The 26,714-nt window shown below is 44.6% G+C and overlaps 1 protein-coding gene across 1 annotated transcript; it reads right to left on the bottom strand.

Moving 5' to 3' along the window:
- Window positions 1-195: 195 nt before the first annotated feature.
- PRKAB1 (protein kinase AMP-activated non-catalytic subunit beta 1) lies at window positions 196-9,545 on the bottom strand. Its single transcript, XM_043440361.1, has 7 exons — window positions 9,033-9,545; window positions 6,616-6,779; window positions 5,671-5,764; window positions 5,274-5,388; window positions 3,214-3,347; window positions 1,755-1,823; window positions 196-1,524 (listed from the first exon to the last, which is right to left on the bottom strand). The coding sequence occupies exons 1-7, from the start codon at window positions 9,189-9,191 to the stop codon at window positions 1,447-1,449; spliced, it is 813 nt and encodes a 270-aa protein (XP_043296296.1). The 5' UTR covers window positions 9,192-9,545; the 3' UTR covers window positions 196-1,446.
- Between the last annotated feature and the right edge of the window lie 17,169 nt (window positions 9,546-26,714).

Raw genomic sequence — 26,714 nt, 5'->3', positions numbered from 1 at the left:
GAAAGGCCCCCAGCACTGCAGAGAGCCGAGCTGCCCTGGCTTCTCATCCCAGAATGCCAAAATGACGGCACCATTTTCAATGTGTGCCAAGGTGGGAAAAAGACTGAAGAGCACTGCACTGAATAGACCTCGGGGAGAGCACCAGTCTCCTCCAGATGACAGCGTGAAATCAGAGCTTCCCTTAAGTGCACGTCCTTTATCTTTACAAAGCTTTATTGGAACCTGTACATCAGGGTGACAGTTGTCCAGTGCTTTGAAAACAGTGACAAAGAAGGGCACGAGTCCTGAACACCAGGGAGCTGGCTCCTCCGTCTCCCAGCAGGGACACAGACGGACGACAGCTTCTGCTGACCCGGGGACGGGAGCCTCGGTCACAGGCACATCTCCGGCTGTGTAGAGAGGTTTGCTTTGGTCCAAAGGATGTCTTCCTGATACAAAATCACAAGGCGGCCACGACTGCTAACTTCCTTCCAGAATAAGCAACACCAGTTGCTGCAGCCCTCTTTGCTGAGTAGGCATCAGGGGTCCCAAGCAAGGTGGCACAGGGTAGGGCAGGGTGCCTCTCCACAATTTTCTGGGTGACGGTGCCACCTCGTTACGGTTCGCCGAAAAAGCCAGACACCCTTCTGGCTAGCAGTGGTCAGTCCGCAGGATCACCCAGCTTAAAGGAGGAATCCGGCCATGGTTTTCTGAGTCTGTTCTGAGAACAGATTATTGCTCAGCACAGGTCACATGATTGAGTCTAGTTGGGGTGATTTAAAAATTGCCCTAAGGCTGTATAGTCAGCCACTGCTGGTTTAAAAAAAACAAAAACCACTTGATGCACATAAGCGTAAGAAACAATTGTAAAACTTCATCTGGAAATCAGACAAGATCTAATTTCTACAGAAATACACCTCCCTGCAGCAGGGAGTGGAGGACGACCTATTGCTTGATTTCAGGAGAGGCAGGACCAGCACCCACTTGCTGGCGGGTCTGCGGCCAGGCCCTGGCAGGGACGCGTCAACACCAACACACCACTGATGAGAGACTCTCTGCAGCCTCGGGACCTGCTCCCCAGATTTTCACTAGCACAGCTTTCATCAGCTAGTGTTCATTTTTGGCTTAAGAAAAATCTCCACATTCATGGGGTTTAAATTTAGGCCTGCACCATCCTTCACACTGCAGGGTGGGAGCTGCAGACCTCTGCTCCCCCTACTCCACCCTCAGCCTCGAGGAGCCCCGGGGCTCACAGCCACTGGGTGCTGAGGGCACTGTTACAGACCGAGGCGCTTCAGGAGCTGCTGTGTCTGGAACAAACCTTCAGGCAGGTGTAGGGCGGGTATGAAATGCCTTATAAAGAGTGTGAAATGGGAAATTTACAGTCCGTTCCGTCTAGCGAAGAGCATGCATACGTGGAGCCTGGAGGTGCACGCTGCGCCTGGGCCCCTGGCGGCTCCCACCTCTTCATATGGGTTTGTATAACAAGGTGGTGACGTATTTTTTCTTGTACCGGTGGGTCGCGCTGAGCACCATCACTCCATCCTGAGGAAGATGGTAGAAATCATCAAAGGCAGGGCTAAGTCAGGATGCTCAGATTTTAGGGAACATGGGAATAATCAAGAGGGCAGCACAAATACAAGTTCCTGGGCCTGGGCCCAAAAGCTGCCCTCCAGGTAAGGAGTTCAGGCCATTCCGTCACTGGGGGCAGCGGGCCCTCAGGGCAAGAAACACAGCGGCTCAGATAGTGACAATAGTAACAAACGGGTCCTTACCTTGATGGAGAGTGCATAGAGGTGGTTCAACATGACGTGGTTGGGCTCAGGCAGCAAAGCTGGATCACACTGCGGGGGAGCAAAAGCAGACATGTGCACCTAGGATCTAGAAATCACGAAGATTCGCCCGTGTTTCACGAGACTGGATTTCAAAGGGAAGGAGGTAGGCTCTCAGGCCCCTTTCTTCCTAAGTCAGGCAGTGAAAGGGGAGTGAGGGGAGACTAAGCGGAGCTCTTGGGGTGCCTGCTGGGCACACCAGTGTGCGTCTCTGATCAGGCTTCATCTGGGTCTCCAGAGCGTGGGCCATGGCTCTGCCCTCTTGTTGGAGGAGCAGAAAGAAAACTGCACTGCAGGTGCTTTTAAAGAAAGCTGGAAAATAAAAACTACACTCCAGGCTCCTGAGCACTGGGTTGCAAGTCTCTGAGACTCAGACGGTGAGCCTGAAGAAAGCACTGGATGACTGGGGGCGGGGAAGATGTGCTGTTGCTTCACACAAGCTCATATACTGGACCCAAAATGTTGCCACATCTTCCTATTTTTAAAGAGAAGTCAGAATCCAGAGTATTTTCAACGTACACTCCCCAGTTTTATAAATGCTAAAGTACCTGACAAAAGCTGGCTCAGCTATCAGATGTGTGCATGGGACTGCTCTCCACACAGGGGTGGGGTGGGACCTGGTGCCCAAGGACAGTGAGCCCCCACGGAATACCCGTGATCGCTGCAGCAGATGCCAGCACATGTAGGCCTCCAAGGCCCGCACCTTAGCACACGTGCACCCTCTTCTGTGTGGCACCCAGAACAGCAGCATGATTACCTTCTCACCTAACAGGCGTGTGTGTTTTAGGTGGCGGCTTGGACCAAGCAGAACATCTGGATTCCCAAGAATTATGGCTACGCTGCTCAGTCCAGAGAGGGGAAACCAGGCAGTTCAGGTTAAATGGGATGGAAAGTTAGGGTGCTCTTAACTTTAACAAAGTGCTCTTCAGGATCCAGGAGAAGGCATGCTTCTTTTCAGCAGTAACATCAATTACCAGGGGCCATATGCATTACCCACAGACCCCAAATTTTGATCCAGGAGCAATGACGCTTCTGGAAGCAATTCGGTGATTAAAACAAGATTCTAAAATTTAAGGGCCAGAGGAAGAATTCCATCATCACGTAGCTTACTGAGAAGAGGGGGTTACATATTTTGTCATGAAATTAAAAAGGAACGAGGCTCAGGCTAGATGGGGGTGGAACACAAGAGGAAGAGCTCAGAAAGGCAGCGTGGGACGGGGAGGCGGCGTCCGCTCTGGGAGCATTTTGTGAGCAGCCCTTTCCCGTATCAGAGGTGGACCTGGCATGAACACTGATGGGCGACACTGAACATTTTCACCAGCTGCTTTGCCAGAGGTGGCCAGAAAGGAGCGGCAGAACGTAACCATGGAGGATGGTCTGGAAACGTCTGGGTAATACTCACAGAAATGCCCGTGTCCTTGTTTAGGATGACTTGGAGGAGATGTGGTGGGAGGATGGGAGGCGCTTTAAACCGCTCCTCTGGTTTCGAGACGTAGGGCTCCTGATGGTAGGGTCCCGGCGGGGAACTGGACAACTCTGGGGGGAGATGGCCACAGGACATTTACTTGAGAAACTGGAGTTCTGGGTCAGAGTCACAGGAAGCTGGTCACAGTGACCCGACCCGACAGCCACACAGGGTAACACTTCCTCCTCGCTGCAGGTGGGGCCAGCAAACACCTCCAAGAAGCTCAAGGCTTCTAGTGAGGCTTACGTGGCTAGGACCAAGTTAGGAGCACTGCCAGCCAGAATAAAAACAAAGACAGGCAACCTGTTGACACAGGGGCAAGGGCACATTTCAAAACTAAAACAAGAAGGTGAAAACCTGACCTCTAAAGGCTCTCTGCTTCTACCGCTCTCAGGTTCTTTTTTTTTTTTTTTTTTGCATTCCAGCTAGTATTTTTTTTTTTTATTGTAGTGGTTTTTGCCATACATGGACATGAACCAGCCTCAGGTTCTTTTCAAACTCATGCTTGAGTATATCACTTATACAGATATATTAAGCTTCTAGCAGTGTGGTATTTTGAAAACAGAAGCCGCTCACTCAGTGATCTCTGGCCAGCTTGCAGGCACTGAGCTGTGATCCAAAGGACACTGGGGATGCACGTGGCCACCTGGGACTTGTGCTGTTCACGTAAAGCTGAGATGGCCTGGCTCCGCAAACTCCTTCCTCGTCGCTTTCCAGGGGACAGACTCCCTTCACACAACCCAGCCCCACCACAGCAGGAAACAGAAAGGCACTGAGGGCAGGAAACTGAGCCATTGGGAATTAATATGTATTTTGAGTAAGGGAGTATCTGAGTATGAGAAGAGCATGGAGAGTGTGAAGCTGGTTTACCAGCTTTCCACCCCCCAGGTGACCTCTGCTGCAGAACCTTGACTAAAACCTTTGGTATGTGGCCTAAAATTTCACTTATCAGCAGGTAAAGGTATCTGGGCATTCCCCCAATTCCCACTTATCTGAGTAAGAAATGACTTCTCTCAAAGATCACTTAGCTATGGATAGTGGAGGATGCTATTTTTTGATGTCTGAGTCCTGTTCAATGACCTGACTTGTCAGCCACGTGGTCCACCTGCTGGTGAGAGTTCTGAGCTGATAAACAGTAAGAGATCCTGGGGGCAAATCTCTGGGCCCAGGCAGGTAAGGGAAGACTCAACCTTCAAACTGAACTGAACCTGTTTTCCTAGACAGTCAGGCACACTCCTGGGGGATCTCTGCCCCACCTCCCACAGGGGTCCTGGAGCTGTGTAAAGCCCTGCTGGAGGGGGCAGAGCTCTGGGGATGACACCGCACATGCCGACACGTCCTTCTCCCTGCCTTCACGTGCCGTTTCCGAGTAGTTTCCTCCTGTGGGTCTGGATGGAAAGCAACTTACTGAATGACTGATGACTGGAGGACTCTTGGAAGAAGGGCACGTTTTACGAGGACCCTGACCCAGCAGGCTGTGCGGTGCGGCCTATTTTGTGGTGAGCCTCCTCCTCTGAAGGGATTCTGACAAGGTGCGAATGGAATATGCGAGTGACAGCCAAGGTCACTGAGGGGTCTATTTATCACCTGGCAGGCTAAAACTCTAGGAGCCCCAAGTGGACAGGCGCCCCCCAGTGCCGGCCCCTCACCAACCCAATGCTACTCTCTAGGGCCTTATGGGCCTGCCACTGGCACAAGAGCAAACTCTGGTTCCATTTCCAGTGTCTGCTTTCTGTGGCCAAGCAGGCCTGCTAAATCCTAGAGATGACCACCCCCCCTGCCCCACCCCCAAATGACTTACTGCTCCCTCAGAGATAAGATTTCAGCAAGTTGGCCAAACACAGAGTTAGAAATTAGTTTTGTGGCTCTTTGGGGAGATATTCACATCCACTGATTGGGTGGCTCCCGCTCAAGAGGGAGAGGCAAGGAAAACAAGCGTAATTCAAAACGATACAGCCCCCACCTGCACACACGTGGTATAAAATAACTGTTCATACCAGAAACGTCGGAGCACTTTTGGGAATCCACCATTAAAGCATCAAACACTTCAAAGTCAGTTTTCTTCACTTGAATGATGTTGTTGACTGTGCCAAGCTGGCTGGTGACGACTGGCTGGGAAGAGACAGACAGGTAGAAATCATAACGCAGAAGGTCTCCAAAAGTATTCCTTAGAGGATTTAGCATTCCTGGCGGGAAGGCTTCATCTCCTGGCCTGCCGACCGGCTCATCCAAGTCAAGGATGCCAACAGGCTGACAATGAGTACTGCTATCTAGCTCAGTCACACACGGGACTTCTACCAGCAAGACAGAGGGACCTGGCAACTGTCTCTGAGGGTAGGCCATGAGCTTGAATTGTGTGGGCAGCCAGAGGACCAAGGGCGGGAGGAAGAGTACCTCGGAAGGGTCGTGTGTCCACTGACCATCCACAAAGAACTTGTACTGATGCTCTCCTTCCGGCAGATCCAGGATGGCTACAAAGTTATTGTGGCTGCAAGAGAAAAAGGAAGCAGAGGGTGCCAATAGGGTGAGCTGCACTCTGAGCTGACTTGCAAAACCAGCCATGGAACAAAACAAAGCTTCCAGGTAAAATCAAGAGTTCAGCCACAGAAGAAATAAACATTTTTTAACCAACTCAGACAATTCATTATAATGATCTCAGTACAGAAAAGCTACCACGAAGTAGCAACATAAGAGGTTTCCTGGAAAACTCGCTTTGCCCAAATAACAGGAATCTACATTCCTACCATCAAAAACTCAACAAACAGGCATTTGTCCTCCTGCTATGTGCAAAGTAACACCTGGCAGTCTGGATGCCGAGGAGGACAGAAACACAAGATAAGCAGCAGGCTGCCTGCCAAGTTTTACCCTTTGTCAGTTTGCCTAGCGCAGGACAGGGGGATCAATTTCACAGGAGGTACAAAGTTCCCTACAGAAACTTGTACAACTACTAACAAAAAAAAGGTTCTAGGAAAACCTCTCTCATTTGATTGTTTTCTTCCCTTGACGGGCATGACTTATAACTGGGCTGAGTGGCTCCCTCCTACACCATCTGGACTCCTGGAAAAGCAGGCAGTTCCCTGTCAAGAATCAGGCCCAGCCTGGTTCCGTGTGAAACAGAAAGGTGTCTGTGAAACAGAAACCCTCATAACCAAGTGATGTTTTCTTCTAAGTGTGTTTTTTGGGTGTGAGATTTTAACCCTGTGAATTATTAAGCATGACTATTTTTCCATTCAGCATCTACTTTATAAAAACATCCTCTTCTGTTCACCCACAGGGATCATTCGGAAACCAGAGTATCCCTGGGTTAAGACAAATATGTGAACATGTCCAGGCGAATACCTTCTTGTGAGGGGAAGTTTACTCCAGTTGTTAAAGGACCCAGACAAGTAAACTTCCTTTCCACCACCCGTCCATCGAAAAACAGTTGGCCGAGCCTGGGCGGGAGCTTTGTCGTTCACTTCCAGATCGTGCTGCCAGGCCAGGAACTCTTCCTTCTCTGGAGCCTAGAAACAGAGCAGTTTACTCAGGAACAGGGAGCCATTAGTAAGAGACCGTCACCTTAATACTGACAGTTCGTTCTGAAGAGGCAGCTGTTACTACCCAGGTTTATATTCCAGCCCATTAACTCACCAGCTGTACCTCAGTTTTCCCACTTGCAAAATGGAGAGAATAAAAGTAATTCTTAAGGTTGTGAAGGCTGACAGAGTTCATGTAAAATGCTCTGCATAGGGTCTGATCCAGGGTAGGTGCTTCATAATTAATAGCTATTGTTATTGCTGTTATTCAAGGGTTTACATCAAAACTTGAGAAATGCTAAAACTCACTTGGAAGAAGGCAGCAACGAATTTGAGACTAGCTTAATAAGTGTCATTTTCTTCTCTTAATTAAGCAAGATTTAAAATACATGAAAATTTATCAGGGACAATTCCAGAGCTTTCAGCTTGACAACTGGCAGATCCAGGCGCTGAGGGAGGGAAAAGCTATCCACTGAGTGCCATCCAGGCACCACAGAGGAAAAGGTGAGAAAAGACACAGACTGACCCTCATGAAACGATAACTTCCTGTGTGGGCGGCACTGTGTAAGGGAGGTATTCTGGGATGAGAGAAATAACCACATTAACTCTCAGTGAAAGATAGGTAGTTTTGGATCTCTTACAGTTTTTCCTAGTCAGGAGCCAGAGTAGGAGTTCTAGGCTGTGACAGACTCTTAAAAGGTCTAGAGCAAGCTTCTAGCACCTTCATTTCAAATATTGCATTCTTTGCTACAGATTAAAGAATAAGAGACTGGTATCACTTTCCACTGAGGGTGTGATAACTAACCACTGTCAAAACGTTGACCTCGTACAGTTAAAAAGAATCCATGACTTTTTTTTTGTATCTAGGCATTTAATCCAATGTGTCTGCTATATCTTTCAGTGACTTCTATGGAAATGACAGGGGGAGTTATTTAAAATAACTCTGTACAGATCACTTGTTATGTTAAACACTTCTTGTAAAGAGTTTTAATTCGGCAAAAGAACAGATACTTCTTAAAGAAAGTAGTTTGATAGTTTGATTCTTATGGAGTCTTAAATAGGCACCTTTGGGTCAAAATTATTTCCTGGGGAAGAGATATCAAACTGCTGGGAAAAGGATTCCAAAGTTCACTTTGCACACACCCTCGGGAATGCAACAAACTCAGAAAGGAAGTTGAAATGACAGGCTGGAGGGCCAAGGAAAGCAGACTCTTCATAGTCAGCCTCAAAGCTAAGCTTCAGGTGAGGAAATAAGATAATAACGTGGTCACCCACTCCAACATCTGAGGAAACACGAGCACAACCGGAATGACCTGCCAGACAATTAGCCTAATGGACAGTGATGATTAACAGGCAGCTAGAAACTAACAGGACTTTGGTGGGAGGAGGGGGTATTTGTCATCTTTCCTTAACTGACTGTCCCTTAAGCATTTAGTTCATTTCTTTAGGCTATACCACATACATATCAGTTGCCAGAATCAGAGTATTCTTGGACTGGGCTCTGTCCCTAGAAACAGACCACAAGAGGTGGTTAGCAGGAGAGCAGCTAGAGCAAGAATCGAGAATTATCTTCAGTTTATTATGAGTTAAAGCAGATAGGAGCAGGACATCTAAGTTTGGCCTGCAAAAATGTTTGCTTTGGCCTGTTTAAAATATTAAATCATTTATAAACAACAGGAGAGAGAAGCTGAGTAGCAGTTGGCTGACTCCTTTAGACTGATGTTTCACTTACTGACCTCCAGAAGTCAAATTACTCTTCTGTGCCTGCTCTCAAGAGTGAACCACAAATCTTCTGCATAACTAAAGACCTCTGGCAGCCATAGTCAGCTATTCAACTCTTATGTTCACTTTACACGTGTTCTCCAAAACTGAAAATAAACTGTAAAACTACAACAAAAGGCTCCATCAGCCTACTTAAAAGTGGTGGAAGATTCCTGAGAGCTGTGAAATTAATTATACCTAAGAGAAAAGCAGAGACTGGGGCTCAATTACTGCTAGTGCCACGATCTTAATTAATCAAGAATTTGAGCCTGTCTCAGCGCTGCCTTTTCCTTAATGATGTTAAACGAAGTGAATTCCTTCCCCCTGGGGGAGACTTTCTCATATCAGTAATTAGACATAAGTTACTGAGCTAAGAGGGCTCTTCCACTTCTTAATTAGAAGGAATAGGGCGGGGGGAGGGGGAATCTAGTAGATTTCAACAACAGTTAAGGGGAATCAGATTGTCCCACTCGCCATTACCTTGATTTCCTCAGAGTGAAAGAGGTCGGCGTCCTCGGGACTGTCCATCAGGATCTTGGGCCTGTCTCCATCCTTGGAGCCCCCCGAGCTGTCCCTTCGGGGTGTCTTGTGGCCGCCCTGCCGGTCCAGCGCAGCGCGCTCGCTGCTCGTGTTGCCCATGGCGAGGGTCTACGGGGACACTGGGAAGCCGAAGGGGCCTCACTCCAGGGGAGAGACAAGGGACACCCAGGATCTTCACCAGGACCCTAGGGAAGAGTCAGATCACTAGGTACCAGAGCCCGCAGGCTAAGGTTCGGGGTCGGGATCCTGACTGAGCCGGGACGGCAAGATTGAAGAGGTCTCACAAAGGCGCTTCACCTGCTCAGACAGCCGGCGACGCGAACCCACCTACAACTAAGATAATCCCACAGTCCCCAAACAACTCCCCAACCTCTTAGAAACTTCCGCTTCCGGCACTTCCTCAAAGGGACCCGACCCACAGAGTCGGGGCTGGCTGAGGCTGGAGAAGCGCGCGAGGCCAACTCGACCTCACTTCCGCTTCCGGTCCAGGTCTGCGAACGGGCAAGCTCCCCAAACAGTCCCGCGGGGTTCGGAGAGCGCAGTCGCAATCGGCCGCTCAGGCCAGCACTGGACGAAGCTGCTGACGGCCGGCAGGGGGCGCAGAAGCGCGCAGGCTATCTGGGCTTCGGTCCCGCGCTGGCATGAGTGACAGTGTTATCTTGGTTATCTTTGCTTACTTCCAGTTGATTCTACACTTTACAGCCAAAGGATCGTCCTAAAGGGTAAATCTAATTAAAAGACTCCTTAAAGCCCTTTAATGCGCTAGCTCTCATGCCTCTGAGTGCCTTAGAATCATGTGGAGTGCCTGTTCAAAATGCATATTCACATGTCCCTAATCTCCTAAAATTATGATTGGGAAGCTCTGGCGTGGGGTCTGCATTTCAATAAGCACTCTAGGTGATTCTGATGCAGGTAGTCTTGTAGGTGTTTGAGAAAATCACAGACCGTTAAGCTCCCTGGAAAATTTTCACGTCCAGTAGCTTGGGAGTTGTAAAATTTTGGAATTATTAGTGTGTTTTCAAATAATTGAGTGCACAGCCTTTTGACAGGTAATTCTGCAAGCTATTTTAAAATCACTTTGAACATCATTCTGCATAAAATGCATTTATTTATTAATGTTTGTCTTTTACTATGGCAGGTGCTTCAGCAAGAAGAATGTACATATGTGGGACTAAAATATTCTAATCTTCTCGCTTGTTAGTCACTGTTAGGATTTGTGGTGGTGGTGGTGGTAGGTGTGTGTGTGTGTTGTATTGTTTTTGCATGTGAGTATCTCAAAGTGCTTTGCATTTGCTGGGCCTGAGCATGCACTTTTCCCATTGAACATGTAGTACCTACATAGTGCCGGACATTGTATGAAGTAAATAGGAAACACAGATGACTAAGATATGGGGAATTTGGCAGTATCTAAAAAAAAATAAAGGGACTTCCCTGGTGGTCCAGTAGTTAAGAATGTGCCTTGCAATGCAGGAGACTAGGGTTCAATCCCTGGGTCTGGGAACTAAGATCCCACATGCCATGGAGCAACTATTGAACTTGCTCACCTTGGAGCCTGTGCACAACTAGAGTGTCCGTGTGCCACAACCACTGAACCTGCACACCACAACTAGAGAGTCTGTTTGCCACAACGAAAAGATCCTGCCAGTCACAAGGAAGATCCTGTGTGCCACAACGAAGACCTGATGCAATCAAATAAATAATAATAAAAATAAATAAAATATGTACCTTCATTTTGGTACACAATTTTACTTCTAGGAAATTTCTACAGGAAAACACGTTAAGATTATATGCAAGCAAGTTCATTGAAGCATTGTTTCTAATGCTATAAAACATTAATTCCAAGATCCCCATTTTATTTTACATTTTAATCTCTCTAAAACGGTGTGTCTTACAGTCCCTGGAATCTTAGATTTGATGGAATAAGGAAATGTGGCTTTGCCACTTAAGAACTGTCATCTGGTTTCCTCTTTTGCGAAATGGGGAATAAAAATAACACCTTATCTTACAGGTTTGCCTTGTGAATTAATTGAGAACATGCAGGAAAAGTGCTCTGCATAGCACCTGACTCTTAGTAAGCAACCAGTAAACATTAGCACTTTTATTAGTATCATTATGCTTGCAAATGGAAAGTTCTGGGAAGATTTACAACACGCTGTTAATACTGGTCCCCTCTTGGGAGAGAACTTGGATTGGAAACATGAGCAGACAGAAATGGATTTTCACTTTTTAGATTACTGTTTGAAAATACTTCTACTGCAAGGATGTATTACTTTTGTAATTTAAAAACATTTTTTAGGGCCTTCCCTGATGGCCCAGTGGTTAAAACTCCGTGCTTCCAATGCAGGGGGCCTGGGTTCAATCCCTGGTCAGGGAACTAGATCCCACATGCTGCAAGTAAGGGTTTGCATGTCACAACTAAAGATCCTGAGTGCTGCAACTAAGATGTGGCACAGCCCAAATTAAATAAATAAATAATTAATTAAAAAACAGAAGTGGAAACTTTTAATAAATCTAAACAGACATCAATATAAGAACATTTAATATAAAAACAATATAAGAACTTCTAGGAATTTATCCTACAGATACACCTGTGCACCTGAAAAATGATGGACAAAGTCATCCATTGCAATATTTGAATATTTGCAAGAGAAAAGTACTGGACACAGCCTGTGTGTCCACCAGTAGAAAACTGGTTAAATAAATCATGACTTATCTATGTAATGGCAAGCTATGCAGCCTTAAAAATGAGAAAATGCTACATGTTGACATGGATCAATATCCAAGGTATATCAATCAATAAGAAGGAAAAACAAGTAAGGTGCAGAACAGGGCATCAAAGTATGCAACATTTAAGGGGGGAGGGAGGAAAAAATATACACATTTGCCAGTAGAAGTACAGGAAATCTGAAGAATATATATGGAAATATATAGGAAACTGAAACTATTTGCTTCTAGGGAAGGCAACTGGGCTTCTGGGAGACTTTTCACTTTATTCCATTTTATACTTTTTGAATTTAGTGCCAGGTGAATGTTAACTATTTAAGAAATAAATATAATTTAAAGAAAAAAGCAGAGAGCAGTGCTTAGCTCTGGAAAAGGGAACCCTGCCTCATTTCTGGACTGAAATCCCTCAATTGTGAGAATAAGAGCCCCACTCTCCTCCCTCATATTCCTTCTAGGAAAATACATCTGGCTCAAGCCATGACTGCTAGATGACAACCTTACAAAGGTCTCCTGGGCAGGGGCCTGTACTTAGTAACTATGGAAACTTCCAGTCCAATCCCTTGACTATTGGCCATTTGGGGTCTGAGGTTTTGGACTCAGTCAACTAGGTGGTACGGAGTTTAGAGCTGATGAAGAGACCTAGGGGAGAAAAGCATCTTTTGTTATGGACTGAATGCTTGTGTTCCCCCCAAATTCATGACCTCACTGTGACTGTATTGGGGGAGAGGCTCTTTAGGAAGTGACTAAAGTTAGGGGAGGCCATAAAGGTGGGGCCCTGATCTGATATAATTAGTGTCCTTAAGAGGAGTGGGAAAGATACCAGTTCACACCCCGCCCCCCACCCCGGCCATTCTTCCTCTCCACACTCAGAGGAAAGGCTTTGTGAGGATAAAGTAGCCATATGCAAACCAAGAAGAGAGCTTCTCACCAGAAACCAAACCCTGACAGAACTTTGTTCCTGGACTTTCCAGCCTCCAGAACTATGGAAAAATAAATTTCTGTTGTTTCAGCCACCCAGTCTGTGATACTTTTTTGTGGCAGTCTGAGCTGACTAAGACAGACTACGATGTGCGTAAAATGTTGGGATAGAATTATAAGCTTGCTTTTAGTTGGCCTACTTGGATTTCCACTAGGCTTTCTGAAATTCATCTAGGCAATGTAAATAACACTGACAATGTTTGGCAGATGTGTCCATCTTTTCTTACTAGGCATCCCTGTATTCTCTCCCCACTGAGATGCAACTGTCATTGTGAAAGAGAGACAGTCATTGGCAGAGAAGTAAATGGAGCTCAGTATCCAGTCCACAGATATTTATGGAGAACCAAAATGTGCTTGGCTTTGTTTTCGGTTCTGGGATAAAGAATAACAGGACCGACAATGCTTATCTCTTTGCAAAGCTGAATGGCCCCTGGTGGCAGGCAGATTTATAAACAGGCAAACAAGCCAGATAATTTCAGAGTGACTGCTACTATGAAGGAGACAAAATGGAATAATGTGAGAGGAGGACAGGGTACTACTTTAAATGAGATGGTCAAGGAGGGCCTCCCTGAGGAAGTGACAGTTGAGATCTCAATGACAAGAAAATGTCAGATGGGAGAAGAGTTTGGGAGGACCATTTCAAGGAGAGGAAAAAATGCAAGTGCAAAGGCCCTGGGGGTTGATATGAGCTTTACATGCTACAGAAATACAGAGGCAACCTTGTGGCTCAGCTTGTAAGAATCTGCCTGCAATGCAGGAGACCTGAGTTTGATCCCTGGGTTAGGGAGATCCCCTGGAAAAAGGCCACCCACTCCAGTATTCTGACTTGGAGAATTCCGTGGACTGTATAGTCCATGGAGTTGCAAAAAGTCAGACATGACTGAGCAACTTTCACTTTCATTTGGCATGTATTGGTGAACAGGAGGAAAAGCTTGATCCTTCTGAACTTCACTGGTCACAGTGAACATTCTGGATATTATTCCAGGACAGTGGTATTTCATGGAAGAGTTTACATTTGGGAGTAATGTTATCGGAGTCATGTGATGATGGATATACATTTTACAATATCATAGAATTTTTTGAGGGCTGGCTAAATCTAAGAAGTCAGCCCATTATAAAAAAAAAAGATTTCTAAATTTCAGGAATCAACACTCCCCTGGAAGAGACCTTGATTGGCAAATAGCCTCATTTTGTGACTTGTGGGGCTTCTGGCAAATCCTACTGCTTGACCTGGGTGAAATTATTAAAGCATTTGCCTTATAATAATTCACTAAGCCACACATTTCTTTTCTGTGGTTTCCTGTATCTTTGTTTTACTCTCAATGAAAAGAATTTCTTTTTTTTCTTTTTAAGAAAAAGCTTCAGGACTTCCCTGGTGGCTCAGTGATAAAGAATCCACTTAACAATGCAGAAGACAGAGTTTGATCCCTGGTCCAGGAGTATCCCACATGCAGCAGAGAAGCTGGGCCCGTGGGCAACAGCTACTGAGCCCACGTGCTCTAGAACCTTGGAGCCGCAACTACTGTGCCCATGTGCTGCAACTACTGAAGCCTCTGTGCCCCAGAGCCCACGCTCTGCAACAGAAGTCACTGCAGTGACAAGCTTGCGCACCGCAACTAGAGTAGCCTCCTCTTCTCGCAGTTAGAGAAAAGCCCGCACAGCAACAAAGACTCAGCACAGTCAAAAATAAATAAATATCATATTAAAAAAAAAAGAAAAAGCTTCAGTTACAGAGTAAACTGAGGCCTAGAGAGGACAAGTGGCCAGCTTGAGGTAACACATCTGTCTTAATAAAGTTGGTCCTGAATTATTTCTATGCTCTTTTAAGAAGATGTGAAGGAGTAGAGGAGAGGAGTCCACCCTTCCCACCTCCCAACAGGATGACTGACAAACTAAGGCAGTTTTAAGGCAATGATTCAACAGGGGTGAAAAAAATAAAAAGACATCTATATCCTCGTCTCTTTAAAATGTGAGCTAGGGGATCAGAGTTTGATAATCCCTCTGCAATGTGGGAGACCTAGGTTCGATTCCTGGGTTGGGAAGATCCCCTGGAGAAAGGAAAGGCTACCCACTCCAGTATTCTGGCCTGGAGAATTCCATGGATTGTACAGTCCATGGGGTTGCAAAGAGTCAGACATGACTGAGTGACTTTCACTTTCACTAACTATAGTTGAAGATCACTATACTTCATGGACATGAGTCCTCCAGTGTATGCTCAAAGTTTCCTACACTGAGCATGTGACTCTGTCTGAGAGCCTCTGGAACATTCCTGGCCTACAGGAGGGAAGGCCAGAGAGTGGACCGTGTGTAAGCAGCCCTCAGCCACTGACAGAAAGGATTTGGTAGATAGATACCCCAGTTCCCTTGCTCCTTGAGTGGGACAAACCTAAGATGTATTCCATACAGTGTCTCAGAGGCCCCCAATGGACCTGAATCCTAGATGGTGACAGCAGTGACTTGATCATAACTATATACTGAATCTGTTGGCTTCCTTCCTTTCTTTATCACTTCTTAGGATCATCTCCCAAATAAATACTCGAAATCACCTTCCAAATAAACTACCCACACAAAAATCCTAGTTTGACCTCTTAGGTTACAGCTGTGGAAGTGAAATGGCTTGCCAAGTCATACAAGAAGCTAGTGGTTGCCCATCATTTTAAGGACCCTGTGTCCTGGTTTCTGGTCCAGGGCATGTTATATTTCACTCTTCATGAACTGACATACCACGCGTGTGTGCTAAGTTGCTTCAGTCACATGCAACTCTTTGCAACCCTATGGACTGTAGCCCGCCAAGCTCCTCTGTCTGTGGGATTCTCCAGGCAAAAACACTGGAGAGAGTTGCCATTTCCTCCTCCAAGGGATCTTCCCAACCCAGGGATGGAACCCACGTCTCTTATGTCCCCTGCATTGGCAGGTAGGTTCTTAACTGCTACCATGGATGCTTAGAAAAACAAAACTGGGGACTTCCTTGGTGGTCCAGTGGCTAAGACTCCACACTCCCAATGCAGGGGCCCAGATTTGATCCCTGTTTGGGGAACTAGATCCCACATGCTGCAACTAAAGAGTTCACATGCCACAGTGAAGATCAAAGATCCTGCGTGCTGCAACTAACACCCAGGACATCCAAATAAATAAGTGAATAAATTAATATTTTAAAAAATTGGATAGCATTCATAATAGTCAGAAGGTGGAAATAATGCAAGTTTCCATCAAGGAACGAATAAATAAAAACATTACGGTATATCTATGGAATGGAGTATTATTCAGCCACTGAAAGGAATGAAGTACTGATATACACAACACAGATAGATGAACGTTGAAAACATCATGCTAAGTGCAGGAAGTCAGAGACAAAAGACTCCATATTGTATGATTCCATTGGTAGGAAATGTCCAGAATAGGTAAATCCATAGAAGAAGTAGGCAGATTGGCGGTTTCCAGGAGCTGGATGGTAGAGGGAACGGGGGAGTGACTCCTTTGTATGCACGGCATTTTCCTTTGGGGTTTTGAAAACATTTTGGAACTTGGTGTAGACAGACTGCATGACATTGAAAATGTTCTAAATGCCACTGAATTGTACACTTTAAAATGGCTAATTTTATGTTATGTGATTTTCACCTCAATTGAAAAATAACAGCTAGGATTGGTCCTAGGACAAATGGTAGAGGTGTACAGTTTATCCTTTTTAACCATCTTGCAGGATAACACCTCCACCCCAGGCTCTACTGCTGTCTCTCAGAACTTAGGTGGCTCAGTATAGCAGAAGCTAATCATGACACTCATTCTAGGTAACATCTAGGCCTACAGCTTTCTAACTTCATTAATTCATTTATTAGTAACACTTATGGCACAACTATTATCTGCGAGTCACTGGGGTAGATGCTGGTGATGAAGTGATTGACAAAACCGGACCCAGGCTCCATGCTCACAGAGCTTACGATCCAGTAGGGAAGAGAAACATTAATCAAATAATCATCCAGTCATTGTCTGTGACAAATGCTAGGAAGGACAACTGTGATCTAGTGAGAGGGATGTGACTGAGCCAAGAGCTCAAGGAAGGCTTCCTGGAGGAAGTGACAAATAGGTCATGATTTGAACACTGTAGGTGTTAGTAGTGAAAATTGTCTATCAAACCCTATTATGTGCCTGTCATTGTGCTTGCTATATCAACTCATAACTCCCAAAAGTCCTTTGAAGGTTCTGCTACTGTTATCACTTATATTTTATAGATAAAGAAACTGAAGCTCAGAGAGGTCAAGTGGCTTGCTTAAGGTCACACAGCAAGGAAACCATGGAACCAGTGGTTTAATCAGACATGGGTAACCAGACCAATATAAAAATTTAGGCCTCATGGACAGGCCAGTGGGTAGGAGATCACCTTAGATGGACCAACGGGTCAGGATACTCAAAATTTTAAATATAAAGCTGAAATGGTCATTCGGTGAAGGAGATCAAACTAGATGCTTTTCTGTTTCTGTTTTATTCTTTGACTTCTGATAACTCTGGGCCCATGTTTCTTACTGTTACCAAACTCATTAACATGTGAAAGTTGGAGGCTATGAAATGCTTGATATAATCAAGAAGGTGAATCACTTAGTAAATTAGTAAAGAGAACACCAATGACAGTGATCATGAACGCAATACCTCCAGCAACTCCTAGGTGGCAATAAAGAGCAATGACAAATGTTACCAGTCTTCCAAAAAAATTACATGTCTGTATTTTTAAGTATGAATGAACATGATAAAAATTCCAAGTAGTACAGGAGGTGTTGAATAAAAAAAAAAAAAGTCCCCCTCACACTTTCACTTAAATCCCTTCTTTTTTCTTCTCAAAATTAACTGGTCGAGGGTTTTTTATCTACTTTTAGGAGGCTTATTTTGTTTTAAATGCATTTTTTTTTCCAGAAAAGGTATTTGCTTATATTACTCTCCATTAAAAAAAAATGACACACTTGGAACTTTCTCCCCTTAGTGTATCTTTCCATGTCAGCACATACCGAGCTCCCTCACTTTTGGCTGCAGAATCCATAACAGTAATAGTTAACATCTGCAGAGTGCTTACTGTATACCCAGCACTGTCCTAAGTACTATCCTTGTTTTAACCCATTTAATCCTCACAAAATCCTAAGAGATACATTCTATTATCATCATCCCTACTTTACATATGAGAAAACTAAGGCACAAGTAGATAAGTAACTTGCCCAACATCACAAAGCCAGTAAGCTCTGGGGCCAGAATTTAGATGCAGGAAATTTGATTCCCAAGTCTACACTCTTAATGACCATGCTAAACTACTATGCATAAATATATCATAATTGATTTTATCTTTATTTTCTGAAGGCTCTTTAAAAAAGTATAATTTTTTCAAAATTGTGCTAAAATACACTGTTGTAAAATGTACCTGGGATCTTGGCTTTATTCATGTTTGATGAGGCCAACAGATCAGGAGAGGAATGCCATGGAAAAGATAGCTTGTTACTCTCAGTTCCCAAAAGGAGGGGTGGGAGGTGTGCCACACCACACACAGCCAAGAGAGGGAACCCAGAGGGTGGCCAGAGGCAGAGAGAGTGAGGGGAAAGCACGTGGAGAAAGTCCTTATTGAGATTTCTCAGAGAAGGAATGGGTGAGGCAAGGTAAGCTGCTGAGCAGGTCTAGGACTGGACAGTTGGAATAATTTTGGTGGGCTCTGGGCTATAGGGCTGGTCCCTAGTTGTACTTGGCCCTGGGATGGTCAGGGCAAAGGAATTTTGCCTCCTGGAGTATAAAAGCCAGAGAAAGGAAGTAGTTCAGAATATGGGCTTTTGAACTGTTGGTTTAATATGCAAGTCATTTAGTTAACTTGCCTAAATCACTTGTATATTCTAGGCAAGTCATTTACCATCACTAGGAATTAGTTGGGAGGGGAAGTCTCTCCCTGGTCTCTGGTCCCAAGATGTCCTAAAATGTAGACAATTAAAAATGATTAATACATATACAGAAATAAAACCTACCATTTAAACCGTTTTGATGATGTTGATCTAGTCGCTAAGTCGTATCCAACTCTTGCGACCCCAAGGATTGTAGCCCATCAGGCTTCTCTGTCCACGGGATTCTCCAGGCAAGAATACTGGAGTGGGTTGCCATTCCCTTCTCCATTAAACTGTTTAAGTGGCATTAAATACATTCACATTGTTGTGCAATCATCACAACCATCCATCTCCAGAACTCTTTTCGTCTTGCAAAACAAACTCTGTACCTGTGAACTCCCTGTTCCCTCTTTCTTGAAGCCCCTGGCAACTACTATTCTACTTTCTGTCTGTATGAATTTGACTACTTAAGTACCTCCATATGAGTGGAATCACAATAGTTATCCTTTGTGACTGGCTTATTTCACTTAAACATGATGCCTTCAAGGTTCATCCATGTTGTAGCATGTGCCAGAATTTCCTCTCTTTTTGAGGCTGAATAATATTCCATTAGGTGTATACTACATTTTGATTATCTATTCATCCATTGATGGATACTTGGGTTATGTCTATCTTTCAGCTATTATAATAATGCTACAATGAACACTGGTTTACAAATATCTTTTTGGGACCCTGATTTCAATTCTTTTTGGCATATACCTGGAAGTGGGATTGCTGGATCATATGTTAGCTCCATTTTTATGTATTTATTTATTTCAGAGGAACTGCCATACTGCTTTCATAAGGGCTGCGCCAGTTTCTTGGAGAAGGCACTGGCACCCCACTCCAGTACTCTGGCCTGGACAATCCCATGGACGGAGGAGCCTGGTGGGCTGCAGCCCATGGGGTCGCTAAGAGTCGGACACAACTGAGCGACTTCACTCTCACTTTCATGCACTGGAGAAGGAAATGGCAATCCACTCCAGTGTTCTTGCTTGGAGAATCCCAGGGACAGGGAAACCTGATGGGCTGCAGTCTGTGGGGTCGCACAGGGTCGGACATGACTGAAGTGATTTAGCAGCAGCACCGGCACCAGTTTCTATTGCTATCACCATGTACTATAGTTCTAATTTCTCCACATTCTCCTATATTTTCTTCAGAAGTTTTATCGTTTTAGGTTTTACATCTAGATCTAATCCATTTTCAGTCAACTTATATGTATGGTATGAGGCATGGGTTGAGGTTCATTCTTTAGCACAAGGGTATCTAATTGTTCTAACATTTTTGTTTTTCATCTTGGACTTTCACAAATAAAATTGCTATCATATACCCATACAACTTAAGCTTTCCCAGTGGCTCATTGGTAAAGAATCCACCTGCAATTCAGGAGACACAGGTTTGATCCCTGAGTCTGGAAGATCCCCTGGAGGAGGGCATAGCAACCCATTCCAGTATTCTTGCCTGGAGAATCCCATGGACAGAAGAACCTGGTGGGCGACAGTCCATAGGGTCTCAAAGAGTTGGACATGACTGAAGCAATTATGTTTGGGATTACTTTATCACAGCCTCCTCAAAACTGAATATTATCAAGGCCTCCCTGGTGGCTCAGTGGCAAAGAATCCACCTGCAAATGCAGGAGATGGGGGTTTGGTCTCTGGGCCAGGAAGATCCCACATGCTCTGGCACAACTAAGCCTGCGCACCATCCTACCGAGCCTGTATCCCAGAGCTGGTGAGTGGCAGCCGCTGAGCCTGTGTGTCCGAGAGCCTGCGCTCTGCAACAGAGAAGCCACCACAGTGAGGGGGCTGCCCCGTGGCTCAGCTGGAAACGAATCCGCCAGCAATGCGGGAGACCTGGGCTCCATTCCTGGGTTGGGAAGACCCCCTGGAGAAGGGAAAGACTACCCACTCCAGTATTCTAGCCTGGAGAATTCCATGGACTGTATAGTCCATGGGGTCGCAAAGAGTGGGACCTGATTGAGCGACCTTCACTTTCACCATGATGAGAAGCATGCACACCACACGTAGAGAGTAGCCCCTGCTCTCCACAACTAGAGAAAAGCCCGCACAGTAACCAAGACCCAGCGCAGCCAAAAATTAAAAAACAAACAAAAAACCCAACCTGAACAATATCACATTAAATTTTTTTTCGCAGCCTCATCAGTAAAAATGGTATTTCCTTGTTTTGCTATATATTTGCTGATTTGTGAATTAGGTAGACCAACTTTTCATTAATGGTCACTCATACTTTGGGGCTTCCCTGGTGGCTCAGTTGTAAAGAATCCATCTGCCAGTGCAGGAGATGTGGGTTTGATCCCTGGGTTGGGAAGATCCCCTGGAGAAGGGAACGGCAAACCACTCTAGTATTCTTGCCTCAGAAATCCCACGGACAGAGGAGCCTGGGAGGCTATGGTCCACGGGGTGCAAAAGGTTGGACATGACTTAATGACAACAACAACTTATACTTTACCTAGGTTAAAAAAAATCTTTTATTAAAATAATAAAATTAATAAAAGCTAATATTTATTGAACAACTTCAGAGGCAAGTCGTATAGATAATCCCTCCCCTTTTGCTAAAACATTTATCTCAGGGATGTGCTTGTAAGCCAGAACTATGCTAACCTGGATTCTCACATGACGCTATGACATGTTACCGTGAGAAAGAAGAGCAGGGTATTTGTCTGCTGGTTTGGGTAGAGAGGCCTTCCTTCTCTCAGGACATTGATGAGGAACTTCTTAGCTCGAGATGCTCCTTTCATAAGGGAAGTTTGAGGACAATGAATTATACACAAAAGAGAAAAGAACTGAGAGAATCAAAGAGAACCAGAGCCATACTCTGCTGACTTCACTGATACTCTGAATCAAATTAACCTTGACGTTTGTCCTCTGTCTGAAATTCTCCATTATGAAAACCAGTAACTTCTCTTGCTGTTTAAGTCAATTGGATTTTCTGTTGCTTACAACCAAAAAGCATTCTAAAACATACACTCAATTTAGCTCTTATTCTTTTTTCTGGGCCATGTCATGCAGGATCTTAGTTTCCCAATCAGGAATCAAAGTCGTGCTCCCTGCAGTAGAAAAGCAGAGTCTTAACCACTGGACCGCCAGGGAAGTCTGTATTCTTAATTGCAGCATGCAGGATCTCAAGTCTTCACTGCAGCAGTCAGGATCTTTAGTTGTGGCATGTGGGATTTAATTCCCTGATTAGGGATCAAACCTGGGCCCTCTGCATTGGGAGCATGGAGTCTTAGACCACTAGGGAAGACCCTATTTTTAAACATTAGGAATGTAGTAGATTTTTCTTCTATGGATATCAATTATTGAACATAGAAAATAAATTTTAGACATGAAAGTGAGACCTCAGAGCTTTTTAAATATTTGATAAGATCCCAGAGGAAAAAAAATGTGTTGTAGTTACCACAAATCTGTTCTAAAAGTTCAGCCCACACAAATTTATGTCAAACTTGCAACTAATTAGAGAAAACGGGAAAGAGGTAATTAAGTCATTTCATTCTGTTATCTGTAATAAGCAGCTTTGTTATTTTTTCTTAGTTATGAACTAAAAGATGAGAGTCGATTTATGATTTATGGGAGTTAGTTTAATGATGTGATTAAGAACATACATGTCAGAATCAAACTGGCTGGCTCAAATCCTAACACTTTGCAGTTGTGTGACCTTGAACAAGTTACTTAACTTCTCTGAGCCTCAGTTCCCACAAAGGCAAAGATGAATTAATACTAGTACTTATATTTAGGGTTGTCAATGGCATCTGAGTGAAAGTACATTTTAAGGGTTTAGCAGAATACTTGGCAGATCAGTTCAGTTCAGTCACTCAGTCATGTCAGAACTCTTTGCAACCCCATGGATGGCAGCATGCCAGGTTTCCCTGTTCATCACCAACTCCCAGAGCTTGCTCAAACTCATGTCCATTGAGTCTGTGATGCCATCCAACCATCTCATCCTCCATTGTCCCCTTCTCCTCCCACCTTCAATCTTTCCCAACATCAGGGTCTTCTCAAATAAGTCAGTCCTTCGCATCACGTGGCCAAAGTATTGGAGCTTCTGCTTTAGCATCAGTCCTTCCAGTGAATATTCAGGGTTGACTTCCTTTAGGATTGACTGGTTTGATCTTGCAGTTGGAGGGACTCTCAAGAGTCTTCTCCAACACCACAGTTCAAAAGCATCAACTCTTCGGTGCTTAGCTTTCTTCATAGTCCAACTCTCATATCCATACATGACTACTGGAAAAACCATAGTTTTGACTAGACAGACCTTTGTTGGCAAAGTAATGTCTCTTTTTATTTTTTTCTGCTTTTTAATATGCTGTCTAGGTTGGTCATAGCTTTTCTTCCAAGGAGCAAGCATCTTTTAATTTCATGGCTGTGGTCACCATCTGCAGTGATTGTGGAGGCCAAGAAAATAAAGTCTGCCACTGTTTTGTTACCCCATCTACTTGCCATGAAGTGATGGGACCAGATGCCATGATCTTAGTTTCTGAATGTTGAGTTTTAAATCAACTTTTTCACTCTCCTCTTTTACTTTCATCAAGAGGCTCTTTAGTTCTTCGCTTTATGCCATAAGGGTGGTGTCATCTGCATATCTGAGGTTATTGATATTTCTCCTGACAATCTTGATTCCAGCTTGTGCTTCATCCAGCCCAGCATTTTACATGATGTACTCTGCATATAAGTTAAATAAACAGGGTGACAGTATACAGCCTTGACATACTCCTTTCCCAATTTGGAACCAGTCCATTGTTCCATGTTCGGTTTTAACTGTTGCTTCTTGACCTGCATACAGATTTTCAAGGAGGCAGGTAAGGTGGTCTGGTACTCGGATCTCTTGAAGAATTTTCCACAGTTTGTTGTGATCCACACAGTCAAAGGCTTTGGTGCAGTCAATAAAGCAGAGGTAGATATTTTTCTGGAACTCTCTTGCTTTTTCTATGATCCAATGGATGTTGGTAATTTGATCTCTGGTTCCTCTGCCTTTTCTAAATCCAGCTTGAACATCTGGAAGGTCTCGGTTCACAGATTGTTGAAGCTTTGCCTGGAGAATTTTGAGCATTACTTTGCTAGCATGTGAGATGAGTGCAATTGTGATAGTTTGAACATTCTCTGGCATTGACTTTCTTTGGATTGGAATGAAAACCGACCTTTTCTAATCCTATGCCACTGCTGAGTTTTCCAAAGTTGCTGGCATATTGAGTGCAGCACTTTAACAGCATCATCTCTTTGGATTTGAAATAGCTCAGCTGGAGGTCCACCACCTCCACTAGGTTTGTTCGAAGAGATGCTTCTTAAGGCCCACTTGACTTTGGACTCCAGGATGTCTGGCTCTAGGCATCTGACTTGGCAGATAGTGAGCCATAATACTATTATTATTATAGTTATTCATTTTTTCTTTTAATGGTTAAACAACTTCTTTGGCGGCAAAAGAGCTATTTTGAGAATTGTAGAATATGGAGAGACTGAAGAACAAACCTTATTTAGCCAGATGCTGTCTTCCTCAGTCACTGAGGTTTTACTGTCTTCTCTGGGATTGCAAAGAGTTAGAAATGACTAAGCGTGCATGCATACACACACACACACACACACACACAACTTTTGCAGTTTCCAAGGAAAAGAGATGCTACACTGCTTTTGAGCACTTTAAGGCCAGAACTGAGTCCTGGTGTGAGTTATCTCGAAAATAACCCTGGAAATCAGCCAATAAGTCTGTTCAAAGGCAACAGACTGTAATTTAGTGCTTTGGACTAGTGGCTAGTGGCAAGTAGTCATGTTGGGAGCTGGAGCTTTGGAAACAGACTAAAAGTGTGAAAAGTGTTAATTGCTCAGTCGTGTCCAACTCTTTGTGGCCCCATGGACTATAGCCTACCAGGCTCCTCTTTCCATGGGATTCTTCAGGCAAGAATACTGGAGTGGGTTGTCATTCCCTTCTCCAGGGGGATCTTCCCAACCCAAGGATCGAACCTGTGTCTCCTGCATTGGCAGGCAGATTCTTTACTGTCTGAGGCACCAGGGAAGCCCCAACTATGCAAGTTCAAATCCTACCTCTACCACTTTCTCCTCATGGGACCTTAGGCAAGTTACTTAACCTTCCCACACCTCAGTTTCCTTGTTGGTGGACAATAAATAGTGGCTTCCTCAGTTGGTTCTTGAGATGAATATATGGCACAGAGTGCTTAGAACAGTGTCTGGCATAATAAGCCCTTAAAAAGCATCAGCTCCATTTCTGTTTGGTTGAAAGGCAGTTATTCAAGAACCTGATGCTTCTTTTCTGATGGAGCTGTGCAGTTTCCCTCCAGCTTGTTTCTGAAGCTCATTACAGAGACACATAGGGTTATAAAAGGCAACAGAAACATGCCACTCATTAAAGGTGAACCAGTCTTGTCCATTGCTTCCACAAGGGGGCAGTCCAGACTCAAAGGAAGCCTCACAAGTCACCCACACAAGTCGGGCTTCATTTGGGTCCGTAACTTCGTGAAGTAACTTCCGGGTGTACGTGGATTTTCATAACTTCTGTTTTCTAATCCAGCATTAATAAGTGATCAAGGAATTAGGGAGAATGTTTGACGACAGGACTTTGAACCAATTCCTTGGTGAATCACATCTTCCTTCTGAAATCAGGTTTAGGGGACTTCCCTCCTGGTCCAGTGGCTGAGACTCCATGGTCCCGATGCAGGGGGTCTGGGTTTGATCCCTGGTCAGGGAACTAGACCATATGCTACAACTAAGAGTTCACATGCTGCAACTAAAGATCCTGTGTGCTGCAACTAAGACCCAATATAGCCAAATAAATAAATAAAATAAAGAAAAACCAACCCAAATCAAATTTAAATCTGATAATAAAGTAAAAAATGATGGGGTAACTTTTGGTTCTGTTCTCTTTCCCCCTTTCTCCCTTATTCATTATTTATTTATTCATTCTTACAGACAACAAATAATTACGAAAAACCTTCCAAATGCCAGGCACCAAGAATGCAGAGGTGAAAAAGATTAACATGGTTCCTGCTCTCCTAGGGGCTGATAGTCTTTGAGAAAGACAATTTTTGAAAAAAATTACCCTTACACAATTGACTATTGTATCTACCACCGTGATAAGACCTCAAAGTAAAACTGCAGGCTGTGTGAGCAGGCAAAGGGAGACCCCAATGTTCTTGAAAAATTGGCATATTCGAGGCTTCCTTGAATACAAGAATTGACCCTGAGGCAAAGGAGTGAACATTATAAAGGAAGGGGACTTGGGAAGAATGGTTTACTCACTGAACAATATTTGTAGGTTATCTGTTGTGGGCTACATCCTTTTCTAGGTATGGAGGAAATTTAAAAGAGTGATATGCTAATGAGGGACCAGAAGTGGGTGGCTGCCTTTGACAGGGGTTAGCTCATCTCTTTCTGAGAAGCTGAGACCTGGGGGAAGAGGAAGAGCCAGTCTTGTGAAAATCTGGGAAACAGTGTTATGGGCAGAGGAAACAGCACATATAAGGGCCCCATAGTGGGAATGGTCTTGGCAAGTTTGGGGAACAGCCAGTGGGCCAGTGAGTGGCTATAGCAGAGGGAAGTATGGGCAGTGGTAGGCGATGACATGGATCACAGCCTTGTTCTAACTCAATGAAACTATGAGCTATGCTGTGTAGGGCCACTCAAGATGGATGGGTCATGGTTGAGAGTTCTGACAAAATGTGGTCCACTGGAGAAGGGAATGGTAAACCACTTCAGCATTCTTGCCTTGAGAACCCCTTAGAACTGCGGCGTTGGAGAAGACTCTTGAGAGTCCTTTGGACTGCAAGGAGATCAAATCAGTCAATCCTAAAGGAAATCAACCTTGAATATTCATTGGAAGGACTGTTGTTGAAGCTCCAATACTTGGGCCATCTGAAGCGAAGAGCTGACTCACTGGAAAAGACCCTGATACTGGGAAAAACTGAAGGCAGGAGCAGAAGGGGGAAGACAGAGGATGAGATGGTTGGATGGCATCACTGACTCGATGGACACGAGTTTGAGCAAACTCCAGGAGATGGTGAAGGACAGGG

The sequence above is a fragment of the Cervus canadensis genome, chromosome 1 (assembly GCF_019320065.1).
Source record: "Cervus canadensis isolate Bull #8, Minnesota chromosome 1, ASM1932006v1, whole genome shotgun sequence".
Lineage (NCBI taxonomy): Eukaryota > Metazoa > Chordata > Mammalia > Artiodactyla > Cervidae > Cervus > Cervus canadensis.
The sequence above is the reverse complement of the archived record's forward strand: the minus strand, read 5'-3'. Positions and strand labels throughout refer to the sequence as shown.

Coding starts and splice junctions, on each gene's coding strand:
- PRKAB1 (XM_043440361.1), bottom strand. CDS start 9,191: ATGGGCAACACGAGCAGCGAGCGCGCTGCGCTGGACCGGCAGGGCGGC. Junction 5,765..6,615: donor AAACTTCCCCTCACAAGAAG/GTATTCGCCTGG, acceptor TTTCTCTTGCAG/CCACAATAACTTTGTAGCCA. Junction 1,824..3,213: donor ACAAGGACACGGGCATTTCT/GTGAGTATTACC, acceptor GCTCCCCCGCAG/TGTGATCCAGCTTTGCTGCC.